Genomic DNA, 17,487 nt, shown 5'->3' on the forward strand with positions numbered 1-17,487 from the left:
GCGTGGCCTTCGGGAGGCTGGGCCTTTGGGGGGCGTGGTCTGGTTGGTTGGGGCAGGGCCGGGTTGGTTGGGGGCGGGGCCGGATTGGTCGGGGCGAGACCGGGTTGGTTGGGGGTGAGACCGGGGCGGGGCCAGGGCGGGCCCAGGTGAGCGGGGCCACCGCCCCTCCGCCTCTCCGCCCCGCCCTCTCCCCGGGCTCCTCGAGTCTTTCCCAGCGGCTGGCTCCTCGGGCCTGACGGACGGTGACCCGCGGCGTGTCGGTAGGCCCTGCCCGGCGCAATCCCGCGCCAGCTCGGACTCCTGCTTCGGCTCCATCTTGGGTCGCGGCGCCGGGCACCTGTGGCGGCCGCAGGAGCAGCGCTTCCTCCCGCCTGCGCGGCCCCGGGCGGGCAGGAGCATAAGAGGTCAGCTTGGTGCATACCCGCCGGGGGGAGGTGGGTGGGTGGGAGGAGAGGGAGGTGGGCGAAGGACCGGCGATGCCTCCCTGCCGGCGCCCCCCGAGCCCGACGCATCACCTCTCCCTGCGCGCAGACCCTCCGCATCCTCGCCTGGTGCTCCGCGCCCCTCACAGCCGCATTCCCCATCTCCTCTGGCTTTGCCAATCCCCACCCCTCTTCACTGTCTCATCTGCCTGGCCTCCTAGTTTCCAACACTCTGCCCTGTACTCCGACTCCTGCACCACCCCTGCGCCCAATGCTTTCCCCCCTCCCATACCTCCCCTTTGCGTCTTTATTCCGCACCCCACTCTTCCCCCCACCGCCCCCTGCGCAGATCTCATCTCCCTTCTCGCGTCCCTGCTGCCCATCTCCTGTCCCCCGGCCCCTCGTCCTTCGGTGGCCACCTTTGTTGCTGGGAAGGTCTGCAACCCAGTTCCAGGCCAGGCTGAGGACCTCCCCCCACCCCCCACCCCCCACCCCCCACGCACCCCGCCCCGGGAGCCCGCCCGAGTGGGCTGTGAGTGAAGGGGGCGGGGAGCCCGTGTGATGCGCTCTGTCCAAAGGCAGCCTGGCTGCGCGCACAGTGAAGTCGTGCGGCCGCTCTGGCCTGCGGGGAGCCGGCCAGCCGGCCTGTTGTGTGGCCTTCTGGTGTGTTCGCCATGTGCGTGTGTCCGTGATGGTCCATGGGCGCCCCGTGAGCAGACAGGTAGAGACACACCCAAGGCAGCTGGCCGGCTGCTACATCCTAGGTGACCCCCGGGAACTGGGCAGATCCTTTGGGGAGGATGCTCAGGGCTGGGAGGAGGGTGCTAGGCCTCACTGGGGAACAGAAGTGAAGCGCTGAGGACCACTGATTCACAGTCACCCCATTTCCTGGCACCGTTTTGTTCACCTTCATGCTCTGTGTGATGGCGAGGCTTTGTTCTCTCTGTGGCTCAGGAATGTTCCCCGCTGGTTTGTCCTACTTTGGCCTGAGCTTTTTTTGGGGGGGAGTCAGGCCTCCCATTGTGGCTGGGATGGGCGATGGCTCACCACCAAGGAGCAAGCCAAGCCCCCACCATGCAAAGAGGTGTATGAGGTCGGGTTGCCCCATTTTTTTTTTTCTCTCTTTTCAAAGAGAAATTTAAGTAATTTCCTCTCCTGACCACAAGGTTTGCTTTTCCTGTTTGGGTTTTGCTTGAGTAAAAGTCATCATCCAAGTACTTAGTTCCCTAGCAAGGGGTCTTGTGATGGATGCCACAAGCATGGTCTGAGACGGGCTGCTGGGATTGACTCTCTAGTCCCCTGAGAATACCCACAAAGGCCTGTACTCCACTGCTAGGGCGGTGTGAAGGACTTGGAATCTGTATGAGTCAACGTGTCTGTCTCGTTTGTTGGGAAAGTCTGCAAGTTTCTGCAGAACTGACAAGGTTTACTCAAAATGGTGTTGGTTGGTTGTTGCATGTGAGGCTGTTTGTGTCTTTATTTACCCACAAGCTGAGTGTCAGGGATATCCCCACATTGGCCACAGGCATCCATAGTTGACATGTTGGGCATTTCAAATGCAGCCTCCAAATCTGTGTGACATGTATGCTGTAATTGTGTATGTGTGTGTATTCTCCCAGATCAGGTTTAAAATAGACTGGGTAGTGGAGACACTTGGGACATTGAGAACTTGGTGGTGACCAAGTTCTGGGATGGGATGAAGGTAGAAAGAATGAGTTGGTAAACTAGGCTGGCAGTTTGACCATTTCCCGAAAGGGCTTTTCTGTCCCCATGCTGCCTTGAGTATATGTCTGTTGGGTGGGAGGGACAGGGATGATTATTAATGATCTGCATGCTGTTGTTCACAACAACTCAGTGGGAAAGATTTGCTTCCATTTTGCAGATTGGGCAAACTGAGGCTCAGAAAGGTTGGGTGACAATCTAAGGGAAAATCCCACCTAGAACAAGGAAAAACCAAGGGTAGAAGCAGATTCCCTGCTCTGCCCGTGACTCCAAGCCCTCCTGGTTAGCTCTCAGGATCTGGGGAGGCCCTCTTGGGGGCAAGGATCTTGGGGGCAGGGATCATATGGGAAAACCACCTTTCACAGCATTACCCCAAGTGGCTTCCCTTAGAGGTTTCCCTTCCTCAGGGCTAGGAGGACTTTGCTATCAGAGCAATGTTCTGCTGGGGGCCAGCTGTGGATTCTTTCACATTTCTCAGTGGCTCAGTTTTGTCATTGCCTAAGCAGGTGGTGTTAGAAGGGAGCTAACAGATATATACCCGCCCCCCCGTTTCACTTCCTGGGGGTATCTGGGTGATGGCTGGCCCTGCCATCTGGTGAGGCAGGTGTCGTGGGCCCCCTGTCACAGAAATTTCTTGCTAGCTCCTGGTGGGGTTTGAGGGTCCCCCAAGCCTCATCCCACATGATTTTCCAGGGGGCATAGGCCTGGCTTGGTTCTTTATGGGCCTGCTCCCAAGGAGGTTCAGTGCTGGTGGCCTCAGCCGGGGCCTATCAGGGCTGCCTGAATCAGGTTCAGTTGGCATTCTTAGATCTGTGTTTAGTTGCTATGAGCCAGCAGGCATACCTTCTGCCATGCCCCCCCACCCCCCCGCGCCCCCCGCAACTTCCTCTCGGTGCATCCTAAGACACAGGTGTGCTGGGGATTGAGGCCTGTTCCCACGCATCACTTGTTTTGGATGCCTGTTAATGGGCACTACGGGAGCGCCAGGCATTGTGCTAGGTACCAGGGCTCCCCTGAGCCAAGGCAACAGGTAAGTAAAGAAGATGCTAATAGCCGAGGGGGGGGGGTCACTTCCAAGATGGATGATGACATAGTGCTCAGAGGAGGCTGGGAGAACCTCAGATATGTGTAGACGAGATCTGACTTCTGGCTTAGCTACTCATCCACTCTGTACCCTTGGACAAGTAACGGAACCTCTGAACTCTGGCCTCCTTATCTGTAAAATGGGCATATGATGTAGCTCCTGAACTTGCCTTGGCAATTAGTGCTGGAATGGATGAGTGTCTGGCACATGTGGGGTGATTTAATACTGAGACCTGTAATAATGCTAATTACTATCATTACTGTGGTTTTATATACTCCTCTTTGCACGTCTTTTTTTTTATTAAAATTTTTTTTAATAGTGAGACATCATGAGGTACAGTTGCAGACTTACACATTTTTGTGCTTGGGTTTCAATTATACAATGGTCAAATACCCATTCCTCCACCAGTGCCATTTCCCACCACCACGGGTCCCAGTATCCCTCCCACCCCCCATCCCCCCATCCCCCCTGCCTCTGTGGCAGGGCATTCCCTTTTGTTCTCTCTCTCTTAGTGGGTGTTGTGGTTTCTTTGCACTTCTTGAGGGCTGCCCATTGGTCTCTCACCTCATTTTCTTGCCCATTCTATGGACCAATCTGAAAGACCATTCAGCACTCATGTGTAGCAGCACATATGTGTGTGTCTGTGTGTGTTGTATGTCTCCATGTGTGTCTGTGTGTCCATGTGTGATCTGCATGTGTTGTGTGTCTTTGCGTGTTGTGTGTCTGTATGTGTTGTGTGTACATATGTGTCTGTATGTATTGTGTGTTCATGTGTTTCTGTCTGTGCCTGTTTGTGTCTGCCTATGTGTGTCCATGTGTGTCTGTGCATGTCCATGTCTGTGTCAGTTTGTGTGCCCATGACTGTTTGTATGTCCACATTTGTCCCTATGCATCTGTCTCTGTGTGCCCATATGTTTGCATGTGTGTCTGTACCTGTGTGTGTCCATATGTCTATGCATGCCTCTGTGTGTCCATATGTCCATATGTGTCTGCGTGTGTCTGTGTGTAGAGTTGCAAAGCTTTGAACAGTTGTCATTCATCACAGTGATGCACAGGGTAGAATCCTTATATTGCAAAGGGTAGAATCCTTATATTTTAGCAGTGGGTACAGTAGAATGAACTCCATAGTTTGCCTCCATAGCTTGCTTCTAGAGCCATGCTCTGTGGCTCTAGAAGCATCTTCACCGTCGCTACAGTGACCATTAGCCATCTCTGGGGCACCGGGACGAGAGGCTTGTAGTTAGACAGAAACTGAGTTTCCCGGGTGCCCTTCCCACATTCCCTTTGCTTATCTGGCTAGGATGGTTGATTTCTCAGCAGTTCTTATCAGCGCAGGGGTGGAGGGAGGGGAGGGGATTGCCCAAAGTGCAACTCTGCTTGCTGTCCCCACCCTGTTCCTCCAGCCTGTCCTGCCTGGCAGGGAGTCCCAGGTGAGCTTCCTAATTCGCAACTTTGTCCAAATCTGGGACCTTGCCCACCCCCTCACCCCTCCTCTCTCCTCTCTAGGCTGGGCTTAGAGCTGCAAAGCTGGACAAGATCTTTCATACAAAGTGAGTTTTTCCGTTTTGGAAAAACTCTCTCAGACCCTGCCCTTGGTTGGATAGTGCTGAGTGTTTTTTGTTTGTTTTTGTTTTGGGGCCATATCTGTCTGTGCTCAAGGCTTACTCCTGACTTTGTGCTCAGGGGTCACTCCTGGTGGTGCTCAGCGAACTGTATTCATTGCTGGTGCCCTCCCTGATGTTCTATCTCTCTCTGACCCCACAGTTTTCTCCTGTGTCCCGTTACTTCTCTCCATCAGACATTAGGCAGACGTTCTCTGAGGGCCAGTTCCAGGTCAGTGCTGGACGCCGGCCAGACAGAGGGGAATAGGCTCCAGGTCTGGTTTTGACAGCTTCAGGCTGATGAGGGGCCTGCAGTTGGTCAGATGTTTCCATCCAGGCCAGGCAGGGCTCAGTCAGAGATCGAGCCCGGCCTGCTCAGGACAGCTGCCCCTGGAGGAGATGCTGAGGTGGCAGGAGCCAGCGCTGCCTCTAGGTCGTGAATGGATCGGCTCTCAGGATCAGAAACATCCCTGTGGCCCGAGAGAGGGACAGGACCAGCAGTGAAGTTGGGAGCTAGCAGGGCGCAGGCACACTTGGCAAGAGGGGATTCAAACACTGCGTGCTGGTGTTGGACCCCATTCCAGGGCCATCTACAGACCTGAATTTGTTCCCTGACCCTGTGTCCAGAGTCTGGAGAGCAGGGAGTTGCTTGGGGATGATTGAACAGATGCGGAATGTGCCTGCATCTACGGGGCTGGTGTGTGTGTGTGTGTGTGTGTGTGTGTGTGTGTGTGTGTACGCAGAGGTGGGAACAGGGAGCCTTCCCTTCCCCAGTGGCCAAGACTGTGTCCCAGGGTCTTGAAGCACAGTCAGTCAGTCTGGAGATGGGAAGCGTGACAGAGGTGAATCCAGAGGTGTCCTCAGAATCAGAGGTGTCTTCTGTTCACTGCTTGCTGATCCCACGAACCCCTGAATCCCATCTCTACCGAGGAGGCCCTCAGATTCGCTCAGGGCACTGGTGGTCATCAGAGGAACCTGGCTGGTGTTTGCTCCTGGAACTTCACTGCTTATTAAAGTACTAAGCAATGAGCCTTTGCCCCAAAGCCCTAGCTTCCACCCCCATGCCCGATGTAGCCTCTTCCCGGGTTCTCCTTCCTTTGTGAAGTCTAGTAGGGGTGTGGCCCCACTGGCGTGGGTGGGGGGAGTGGTCTTCAGCACCCTGCTCGGGGACTGGTTCTGACTGCATAGAGCTTGTTCTTGGTGGTGTGGTGTGTCGGCCCCAGTGTGATGATAGGGGTCCCTATTCTGACACCATTTTGCTCCTGGGTCTCACTCCTCTGGCTGGGTTGGGTTTAAAGCTGCTCCCCAATATAGAAGGCCTGCATTTCATTTGTGGTATATAAAAATAATATGTAGTAGAAGACTAATATCCGTGGCCAGGGAAAGCAGGGGCTAGGAGGACTGGTCAATGGTTGGAACTAACCACAAGTGTGTGTGGGGCAGAGGGTAGGTAAGATAGAGAAGAGATCAGCATGACAACAATAGCTGGGAACAATCACACTGGACAAGATCTGAGTGTTAAGAGTAGGTAAGGGATATTCTTGATAACCTTTCAGTATCAATATTGCAGACCACAATGGCTGAAAGGGGGGGAGGAGAGAGAGAGAGAGAGAGAGAGAGAGAGAGAGAGAGAGAGAGAGAGAGAGAGAGAAGAAGAAGAAGAAGAAGAAGAAGAAGAAGAAGAAGAAGAAGAAGAAGAAGAAGAAGAAGAAGAAGTAGAAAAGTGCCTGCCAGGGACTGGAGCGGGTAGGGTGGTGTTTGCCTTGCACGTGGCCGACCTGGGTTCAATTCCCAGCATCCCATATAGTCCCCTGAGCACCGCCAGGATTAATTCCGGAGCGCAGAGCCAGGAGTAACCCTTGAATATCGCTGGGTGTGACCCCAAAAGCAAAAAAAAAAAAAAAAAAAGGATGTGGAGTGTTTTGCCCATTCTCCTTAAAAAAAAAAAGTGCCTGACATAGAGGCAGGCAGGGGGGAGGGGGAGGGGGGGTGATGGGAGGGAACCTGGGGACACTGGTGCTGGGAAATGTACACTGGTGGAGGGATGGGCGTTGGAATACTGTGTGACTGAAATCCAATCATGAACATCTTTTTTTTTGTTTTGTTTGTTTTTGTTGTTGTTTTTTGGGTCACACCTGGTGATGCACAGGGGTTACTCCTGGTTCTGCACTCAGGAATCACCCCTGGCAGTGCTCAGGGGACCATATGGGAAGCTGGGAATCGAATCTGGGTTGGCCAAGGGTTGGCCGCGTGCAAGGCAAACGCCCTACCCGCTGTGCTATTGCTCCAGCGCTGCATGGACATCTTTTTAAGGGTCTACCTCACAGTGATTCAATACAAAAGTAATAAATAAATAAAGCTGCTCCCCCCTGTTCACCGGCACTGTGGGAGCCCACAGCAGAATCCAGCCGAGGTGCTGTCACCCAGTTCAACTTCTCTCCTCCCCACTCTCTCTCCTGCAGGCAGCCATGAGCACCCGCCACCCTGAGCCAGCTGCGCAGGCACCCCGGAGCCCCGGCCCGCAGCCCCTGTCCCGGAGCTCGTCCAGCCTGCTGAGAGAAGGCGGGGGGCCCAGGCCCGAGCTCCGCAAGAGCGCCAGCAGCACCGTGTGGCAGCCCCAGCCGGCCGAGGACAACACCGGTCCCAAGGCACTGGCGGTAGCCGGACCCCAGGCTGAGGGCAGGGAGCAGGCGCTGACCTCCAGCCCTCGGGCCGGCCGCTGGCGGAGCAGCACCGTGGGCAATGTGTCGAGTGTGAGTGGGGGCGGCCTGTGTCACCTGCGGACCCCTAGCACTGTGGCTGTACAGAGGAGCCACTCAGACCTCACCCGGGTCATCCAGACCCGGGGCCCCAGCGGGGCTCACAAGGCCAGTCTCAGCTGCTCGGCCCTGGGCAGCTCGCCGGTCCACAGGGCTCGGCTGCAGCCTGGCACCACTTCCGGCCCAGGAAGCCAGGCTTCTGTGGACCCTGACCGGGACCTGGGTCCCAAGGATGGGACTTCAGACTCAGCCTGGACCCCGGGAGAGAGTCAGGTGTGCGTGCCACAGCTCGCCCACGGGGACGCAGACACCCAGAGCAGCAGCCCCCGGGCAGGGCCAGAAGCCCCTGGACAGCTGGCCGCCACCACCAGCCAGGCCTTACCCCCAGCAGCGCGGCATTGTGGCATGAGGGAGGCGGGGGCTGGGGGCTGCTGCCATGTGCTGCCCACCCCGGGCATCCTGGCCTTTCCCAAGCTGGTGGCATCCGTGAGTGAATCTGGTTTACAGGCTCAGCATGGGGCAAAGTTGCAGTACCTGTTGCCAGGGGTGCTCCCTGGACACACCCACTACTGTGCCCACCCTTGGGGTCCCCCTGGCTTTACCACGGAATCGGGCACCAGGACCAAGGATGTATGTACCATGACCTCAGCCAGTGACCTGGCGCCCACGCCGGCGGCCCTGCCCTCAGCCCAGGACGCTGGTGTGCAGGTGGCCCCGACGGCCGCCTGCAAGGCCGTGGCCACCAGCCCGCCCCCCGAGGCCCCCGTGGCCTTGCACGCCTTCCCGGAGGTGATCCTGGGGTCCGGCCTGGAGGAAACGTCCTCACCCGTGCGCGATGTGCGGTGGGATGCAGAAGGCATGACGTGGGAGGTGTACGGAGCCGCGGTGGACCCTGAAGTGCTCGGCGTGGCCATCCAGAAGCACCTGGAGATGCAGTTCGAGCAGCTGCAGCGGGTGCCCACCAGCGAGGACGGGCTGTCCGCCGAGGGCCGCCGGGGGCCCCTGCGCGCCGTCATGCAGTCCCTGCGGCGCCCCAGCTGCTGCGGCTGCTCGGGCGCAGCCCCCGAGTGAGAAGCTGCAGCCTCTGGACGTGGCCTGAACCGGGGACCGGGACAGGGAGGGCCCCAGGCAGGGCCCCAGGCTCCCTGGCCACAGAGGCGGCCTGGATGCATCTCTGCGGTGGGCGGCCTGGGGACCTCGGGACTGGAGCCCGGGGAGCTCCCTGCTCCCTGCAGCTGAATCCTAAGGGCTTGATTCCAGGAGCCGCATCTCTGTGCTCCCAGGGCTCTGGACGGTAGGGCAGGAAGGCAGCGGTGTGCGTGGGGAGGTCCCTATCTTTTTTTCTGTAAAAATAACTACCTGCTCAGGACCTCCTCAGGTCACTGTCCTGAGACTCCTGGTGGCTTCGGTCAAAAACAGTGCTGAGCTGAGATTATTCTCGAAACAGAAGGCGGGGGCCCGGGGGTGGGGTGGGAATGGGCGGGGGTGTCGGGGGTCTGCGGGCCTTCAGGGAAGGAGATGGACATTGTCGAGGCCTCCTCTGAGCCGCACTCACTGTGCTCATCACTTAACCTGTAAGTCTTCCACACAGTTGCTCCGTCTAAGAGATGAAATCATGAACACCTGGTTTGGCTCTCCTGGCCTGCCAGGCAGGAAGTGGTGCGCTGAAGGTCAAAGGCAGGGCTGGCGGAAGCTTGGGAGCGTCCCTGCAGCAGCTTGCTGGCTTCAGGCAGTCTCACACAAGAAGAGTTTGTTGAGCCAGGCTCTGTGGAGCCCTCCGGGAACTAGGAGGGGCTGCCAGTGCCCCTTCTAAGCCTACTGCAGGGGTGGTGGTGGTGGTGGTGGGGGAACAGGGCACTTAGCATTGCGGAAGGGTCACCAGGCTGTGCAGAGTGCTTGGAAGAGCCAGGCTCCCTCCCCCAACCCTCACCCCATCTGCCCAGCCCCCCAAGACCACTGTTAGGAAATGGACTCAGGAAGGGGGAAGCAGGCAACCACACATCCCTAAGATGTTTCAGTGCCTGAAATTGTGCCATCACTGCCTCATTCCTTTGGCTCACGGGTGGACTCTTAGCTGGTAATGGTTCTTGGAAGGATGGAGGGCAGGAATGAATGGGTAAAGGGTGGTTGATTCCAGGACTGGGGTGGAGCTGTGGGACCGTGTGTCCCATCCTGACCCTTGACAGGCAGTGGGGGTGGGGTACTGTACTCAGGACATACATGGGCACAGTACCCCTCCTGATTTTCCTGCCCACAGGGTCTCTGGCCTGAGGAGGATAGCACTGGGATTGTGCTATCCAGGGGGCTGAGTGTTGCAGAGTCGAAGCTTCGGGGAGCAGAATCCACCAGCCCAGCAGAGAGGGAGACTGTGGAGTGTCCTGCTCAGGTTCCCTGCACAGGTGGGCAGAGTCAGGGCCACAGACAGCTCTGTGCCTCGGTCCCCCATCCAGTGCGACCATTGGCCTGTGGCTCTGCCTGGAACCTGGGGGCTTGGTGGAGAGGGCTCACACTGCAGGGCTTATAAACAGGAGGGGCCTCATCCTAAGAGTGTGCAGGAACCAGAGGGGCAGTGCGGGGGTGGGGGAGCTTCAGGTCAGCCTTCTCCCAGGGCACTGTGATGGGTGGGATGGATGGACAGGTGGATGGATGGAACGTTTTCCTTCTAGAAACATGCCTTGCTCTCTCCTAGCTTGAAACCAGGTAAGACTCCACAGTGCCTCAAAAGCGACAGCCAATCAGGTCGGCTTCCCCTGGCAGGGCTGGGCAGAAGGGCTGGGGGTGGTGGGCAGGGAGGAGGGGATCTGCTCTTGCCCCTATTTTAATGTGGCCGACAGTTTTTCACACAGCCATGAGGTCATGGGCACCCAGCACCTGGAGGGGTAGTGTGTGGGTACCATACTGCTCTCATGCCTAGCTCCTTGCAGCTGTGGGGACTGAGGGAGGGCTGAGGAGGTACCTCCAGTCAGGGCCATGGCTGGTCAGGGTCTGGGGACAGTGTGGGAATGGACAGAGCAAGGGAGGAGACCCCAGGCATGGAGAGAGCCTGGTCTGAGGCTTGGAGGGACCCATCTTTCCAGCACAAGCCACAGCAAGGCCAGCTATGTTGGGATGTCTGTTTATTTGGAAGGCTGGCAAAGGGCCCTCCTTGTGAAAATTCTTTTGTAACTGAGGAAAGAAAACTGAGGACCTACAGAAGGACGTTGGGGCCAGATTTCACTTTAGAAATAACTTTTCTTTTAGCTGCCTTTGGAGAGATTAATACAGAAAAGATGGGTGTTGGGAGCCAGGGCCATAGGTGTGGGAGCCAGGGGGCCTTTTGGGGAAGGTGAGCAGGCAGCACACACACACACATACACACACACAGAGATGTTTGCACAAACGTACACAGATACACACACGGTGCACTGGGGCCAGAGAAAGGCATCCAGGAGGCCACTACCACGGGGACAAGGAAGGGGGGGGGGGTGGAAGGTTCAGGAGGGGCAGCAGCGGGAAGAGTTTCTCCTCTGTCATATGCAAATTGCCACAAGTTCACTCTGTGGGGTGGATCGGCTGCTCTGTGCCACCTTCAGGCGAGGGTGGCTGCAGGGCTGGGCGCTGCATGGGAAGGGCTGGTTGAGTCACCCACCTCCTCGAGACTGAGGGCAGTGTTTGCAGGCGGTGCTGGAATCCAGCCTTGCCGGTGCATGGCTGCCCGTGCCCCAGTCCCTCCTGGCCAGGCTTACTGCCAGTGGGAGCCATGCTCTTGGCTAGCTCACAAGGCTGCCAGGAAGGTCTTCCTGGGGTGACTACGGCTTTGGGGCTTCCTCTTGACTGCCCCCCACCCACACCCAGCCCCATCATTGCGGTGGCCCCTTCAGGGCCAGGCCTAACTCTCTGTGAGGCCATGGTTTGGGGGTCCCAGGACTGACTGGGTCACCGGCTCAGTGAATTAACTCTCTTCCTGCAGACTTGTGGTGCCGGTTCAGGCTCTGGGAGGTGGTGGGTGGCATTATTTGTATGTTTGTTTCAAACTTGAAATAAAGCATCAGTTTTGCTGGGGTGAGCTCCTAGGTCTTGTTTAGTTGACCCTTCGGATCAACCCCATTCCCAGGGCCTAGGCAGGAAGTGCCCCCCTCCCACCTTTGTCAGATTTCTTTCCTACTGTCTCAGCCTCTGGCAGCTTGCACCCCCCCTTCACCCCCTAATCAGTTGAAGCCTGACTTCCGCCATTGGTCACCACTGGGCCTGGCACATACTGTCCAGCTGGGGGAACATTCCTGCCAGAGCAGAGACTTCCACTAACAGAGAGCTTGGGGAGTGGAATGGCCTGTCCTGTTGTGAGGCCACCTCTGTGTCCCTGAACTGGGTTTTTCTCCTAGAAGGGGTACCGGGGGTGGCTTGTTAATGAGGGATTTCATTTTGAACATGGGGATTGGGGAGAGCCATACCTTGGTGGTCTAGATTTTGACTTTGCCTTTAGGTTACATTCCTTCTCCTTTGTCAAGTTGGCCGGTTTTGTCATCTGAAGTTATGAGTTGTTCTTTATCAGCAGGCAGAGCCAGGCCTGACAGAATCCAGTCTGTCACTAGGGCATCCGCTCTGTGAGCTCTGCTTGCAGGTCCCGGCGAGCCCACAGCCATCAGGGTGGATTTGCAAGGCCGGCAGCGCCCGTCACTCTGATAGCAGCTCCCAGGGCCCTCTGGGGAAGGGGAGGTGGAGACTAGCAGGGAAGGGGCCCCAGGCTGGCCGGGCCCCAGGGCAGCTCCCGAAAGCACCAGCATCACTGTTTGCTCCTTGCTGAAGAGTAAGGAGGCAGGTGGGATGTCAGACGTTGCCATATTTTAATCTTTAGTATTTTATTTATCTTTCTTTGACATCAATTTTGGTTTGAGAATAGTGCATTAAAACATTTCTCAATAAGTAGCAATACTCCTACAAAAAAATTAAATAAAGCATAAGAAAAAAAATTGAGAACTGTCAATATAATTGAACCTAAATCTTGTGTCTGTATCCAAGATGTTAATAGCATCATTTTTAATGAAACTTTACATTTAAAGCTAAACAGAAATGACTTCTTAAGTGTTTTTGTCTTTTATTTTTAACATCAAAACCATCTTTGACTTTGTATTATTGCATTGTACATACGAAGACTTTGTTGTAATGGGTTTGTCAGACCAAAAATAGTGAAAGGCTGTTGTCTTATTTGTAAAAACAAACAAAAAACCAACATTTCTCAGGCCAGAGAACTAGTACAGTGGGGAAGCCTTGCATGTGGCAGACCTGAGTTTGATCCCGGGCACCCCACAGGGTCTCCCAAGTGGTACCAGGAGTGATCTCTGAGCTCGGACCCAGGGGTCAACCCTAAGCATCGCCACGCAATCCTAAGCAAACCCTCTTATTTCTCTTCCTTACTGAGTGGGTCTTCATTGCTCTACATTTTTGCAGCTTGCACCTATCAGCATCTCTCTTCTCTCCCTGGCATTTAGACTCCCTCGATCCCCAGGGGTTTGAAGCCAAGGGCAAAGAGGGCCCCTTTCCTTCTCCCATTTCACGCACCACCCCTGGCTGGGATGGGATAGCGCGGGGGCCACTGGGGAGGGGACAGCTCTGCCACTGGGCTGGTGCAGCTGGGCCGCCGGAGGGGCTCGGACGCCCTCTAGTGGTCACCCGAGACGGGGCATCTGAGGCGCAGGATGGAGGCTGCAGCCCCTGCCCGTCCATGAATGACCTTGACCTTGGTCCTTGGGACTGAGGGCGGGTGTTCTCTTGCGCAGGGAGGGGAGGGGAGATCGGAACGCCTTCGATCGAAGCGTCTTTCCCTTTCACCTCCACCCCTCCTCCTCTCCACCGCTTGGCAGGAAGATTCCTGAGGGCTCTCAAGCAGGAGACCCAGGGGCTGGAGTCCTAAAAGGGAACACAGTGACTTCCGTGAAGACTAGCCTCCCTGTTCTTACCCCCTTGACTCCACACGTGGGGTTTGCAGGCTGAGGGGCCCGGAGGCAGAAGCCTTTGCCATGGGCCCTCAATCTCCTTGTTTGGCCATCTGTTGTCCTTCAATTTGCACAGAAGCTCTGAATGTGCCTGGGGTCCCACTTCCCAAAGGGTCCTCATTCTAACTTCTGGGCAGAGCACTGTGGACAGCGGGATGGTGCTTCCCCTCCCCGAGAGGAGCCTGGGCATGGGTGCCCAGGAGAAAGGGGGCAGCAAACTGCAGTTGGCCTTAAATTCCCTGCCACCCAGCTGTGTCTGAGGGTCTTCCCCTCATCACTCCTTGCCTGGTGTGGCCTGGTGTGACCTCCACTGGCTCCAAAGAGTGTCCAGAGCCAGCTGGGTGGGCAAGGGTGATAGTAGTCACCAAGAGGGTTCAAGATCTGTTTCTTATAGTGGGTCAGGGAGGAGCACTGGGGAATGCTTCATAATTGGGGCGTTTGGAAAGGATATATATATGGGCTGGAGCGATAGCACAGAGGTAGGGCCTTTGCCTTACAAGTGGCCAACATGGTCGACCAGAGTTCGATTCCTCCGCCCCTCTCAGAGAGCCCGGAAAGCTACTGAGAGTATCTTGCCCACATGGCAGAGCCTGGCAAGCTACCCATGATGTATTCGATATGCCAAACACAGTAACAACAAGTCTCATGATGAAGACGTTACTGGGCCCGCTCGAGCAAATCGATGAACAACGGGAGGACCGTGACCGTGATATATATATATATATATATATATATATATATATATATATATATATGAAAGAGAGAGAGAGACAGAGAGACAGAGAGAGAGAGACAGAGAGAGAGACAGAGAGAGATGAGAGAGAGAGACGAGAGAGAGAGAGAGAGAGAGAGAGAGAATGACCTGCCTTGAAACTTCTCTTCCTCAGTGGGGGATAACGGGGGGATAGAGATCAGGACACATTTTTCATCCTGCCCTCAAAGCCTCGTTCAGGGACCATCTTTCATGGACACATGGGTCTAAAAGCTACTGAATTATGACTCAAAAGTTATCATGCATCACAAAACAAAAGATAAAAAGAATTCAGGTTGCTATTCTATCAGGTTTGGTAGCTTATTTGAGGACACTCGAAAATGAATTTCTTTCCATGATTCTGCACAGTTACTGGTGTGGGTGAGGACTGTCCTCATGGTCACAAGATGGCTGCTGCTCCTCCAGATATCACACTCTCATTATAAGGAAAAAACCAAAAATCTGCCACAGGAAGTTTCCAATACATGCAGGTAATTGTGTGAAAACATCAGCGCCTCATCGTCTGCCATCAGCACACATTATTCTCTTCCCTGCTCACAATTAGCCTCACTGCCCAGCGACACTTGGTGCAGTAAGGGAAGCAGCTTGCCCAGTTTTATGACCAGGAAACGAGAGAACTGGAAATCACTCCAGTCTGTGGGACACCCAGCTAGATTTTTGTTTGTCTTTTTTTTTCTTTTAAAAGGAGTGTGGTGCTCGCTTCGGCAGCACATATACTAAAATTGGGACGATACAGAGAAGATTAGCATGGCCCCTGCGCAAGGATGACACGCAAATTCGTGAAGCATTCCATATTTTTGTAGACTATACACCAAACATGATTGCCACTCAATGCCTCTTTTACAAACCACAGCACCCAAAAGGAGAGAGAGAACAAAAGGGGAGGATGGGCACTGGTGGAGGGATGGGTACTTGATCATTGTATAACTGAAACCCAAGCATAAAAATTTGTAAACCTATAACTGTACCTCATGGTGTTTTACTAATAAAAAAATAAATAAAAATAAATAAGTAAAATAAAAAGTCAAAAAAAAAAAAGAAATAAAAGGAACATCTTTTACCTGAAAAAAAAAAAGGAGTGTGTATTGATCCTAAGAGTGTCAAACAGTGCAGACTTGGATTTTTGCTTTTAAAGACTTCACACATTCCTGATAAGAATTTTCAGATAGGGGCCAGAGCGGTAGCACAGCACGTAGGGTGTTTGCCTTGCATGCGGCTGATCTGGATTGGAGCCCCAGCATCCCATATGGTCCCCTGAGCACTGTGAGTGCAGAGCCAGGAATAACCCTTGAGCACCTCCAGGTATCGCCCTAAAGCCCAAGAAAAGAAAGAAATTTTTAAATATAGTGTAAAGGTGGGCTTCATTTCCCACGCGCAATTTCCAAGGGATATCTCTGTGATTTGGATGAGTCCCCTAAAAAATTTCTTCTCTAATGACAAACTATTCTGCTTTTGTTTATATTTGTTGTTGTTTTGTTTTTGTTTTCTTGTTTTTTTTTTTTTTTTTGGTTTTGTTTTTGGACCATATCTGGCAGTGGTGTTTGGGGTTGAAGTGGAGTCAGCTGTGCGCAAGACAAACAACTTACCTCCTGTGGTCTATGACCTTCTGCATTTATTTAAAAAAAGAATTAAGACACTGTGGGTCTCGAGAGTTAGTACAGCAGGTGAGGCATTTGCCTTGCATACGCTGACATGGGTTGAACCCTGCTGGATGTGAGCTCTGAGCACTGCTGGGTATGGCCCCAAACAAAGGAAGCTTTAAAAGGTTAAGGTTTGTGCAAATGATATTGTTCTCTATAGCTTCTGCTTCCATCTTTCTCATGTGTGTATTATATTGCATAGAATGAGTCTTATAAAAAGAAAAAAAAATCCCCAGCAGCCCTCATTTGTGGGGCTTCATTTTATTTCTTGTACTTATCCTATTATACAAGCTATGTAAACACAAATATCTTGCATGTATAATTTTTTTGGTGCACATATGAGAAAATCTGTAGGATAAAGTTTTCCTCAGATGGTATTTACAAAACACCCGGCAAGCTACCGAGAGAGTATCTCGCCTGCACGGCAGAGCCTGGCAAGCTCCCCGTGACGTATTCGATATGCCAGACACAGTAACAACAAAGTCTCCAGTGGAGACGTTACTGGGCCCACTTGAGCAAATCGATGATCAACGGGAGGGCCTTTATTTATTTATTATTTATGGATATTGGCAAATTGTTCTACCAAAAAGTTTCATCCAAGAACACACTTATTTTTCCTACCCATATGAATGTTATCAAATATAAATATTTTGACTAATTTGATAAGTAAAACTTTATTTTATATGAGACAGATGTAAGCTTTGTGTGTGTATGTTTGATCTTTTGGGCTATACTCAGCAGTGCTCAAGGATTAAGCCTGGCTCTGTGCTGTGGGATCACTCTTGACAGAGCTTGGGGGAACATATGGGACATTGGGTATTGAACCGGGGTCAGCTGCAAGCAAGGCCTATCTACTGGGCTTTCTCTCTGACCTCCAAATTAATTCTAGCTTTTATTTGACATATCTGGATCTGGGTCTTGGCGCCATGTAGTCCCATCAACAACCAAGACCCAGAGACTATAAAACCCAGCTCCCGGAAGAGAACAGCGCAGAGTCTCCTGCCCCTGCGCCTGGCTGTCCTCGCCGGGGCCCCTTGGAGGGGAGCGGGTTGCGTTTCCCTCCCCGCCCCAACCAGGGCTCCGGCAGCCGAAGACCTCCAGGACCAGCCACCACCATGCTGAGACCACTCTCCACACGCATGAAGGTACCGGCAGAGGAACAAAGGCATGCGGGTCCCGGGGCTGACATCTCCAAGCCTGTTCGGATCGGGGCTGAGCATCCTCCACCCAGATCCTCCATATTCCAGTAGGCAGGGGTCACACCCACCAACTGGCCCCCTGGCGCTGTGTAATCCCATCAATGGCCAAGACCCAGAGACTATAAAACCCAGCTCCTGGAAGTGGGCGGCCGCATTTGCGACATCTTATTATCTCATTCTTACTTTGGACAACTTGGCAGGCTACCAAATGTAACCTGCCCACATGGCAGAGTCTGGAAAACTCCCCATGGCATACCCAATATGCCAAATACCAGTAACAATGATGAGTCTCATTCTCCTAACCCTGAAAGAGCCT

The 17,487-nt window shown here is 54.0% G+C and overlaps 1 protein-coding gene and 1 non-coding gene across 3 annotated transcripts; both read left to right on the forward strand.

Annotated features, from left to right (window-relative positions):
• The first annotated feature begins 233 nt into the window (after positions 1–233).
• GPRIN2 (G protein regulated inducer of neurite outgrowth 2) lies at positions 234–8,690 on the forward strand. Of its 2 annotated transcripts, none has more exons than XM_056130447.1 (2): positions 234–413; positions 7,292–8,690. In XM_056130447.1, the coding sequence occupies exon 2, from the start codon at positions 7,298–7,300 to the stop codon at positions 8,657–8,659; it is 1,362 nt and encodes a 453-aa protein (XP_055986422.1). In that variant the 5' UTR covers positions 234–413; positions 7,292–7,297; the 3' UTR covers positions 8,660–8,690. The 2 variants fall into 2 exon arrangements, with proteins under 2 accessions (XP_055986422.1, XP_055986421.1); XM_056130446.1 differs by having other exon boundaries at positions 234–404.
• Positions 8,691–15,024: 6,334 nt separating this feature from the next.
• On the forward strand, positions 15,025–15,131 carry LOC130038688 (U6 spliceosomal RNA). Its single transcript, XR_008794757.1, has one exon. It is a non-coding gene; the product is annotated as a U6 spliceosomal RNA (small nuclear RNA).
• The last annotated feature ends 2,356 nt before the right edge of the window (positions 15,132–17,487 follow it).

Source organism: Sorex fumeus, unplaced genomic scaffold, assembly GCF_029834395.1.
Source record: "Sorex fumeus unplaced genomic scaffold, SorFum_2.1 ptg000078l, whole genome shotgun sequence".
Lineage (NCBI taxonomy): Eukaryota > Metazoa > Chordata > Mammalia > Eulipotyphla > Soricidae > Sorex > Sorex fumeus.

What these genes read in the sequence shown, in the direction of transcription:
- GPRIN2 (XM_056130447.1), top strand. Translation starts at nt 7,298, where the DNA reads ATGAGCACCCGCCACCCTGAGCCAGCTGCGCAGGCACCCCGGAGCCCC.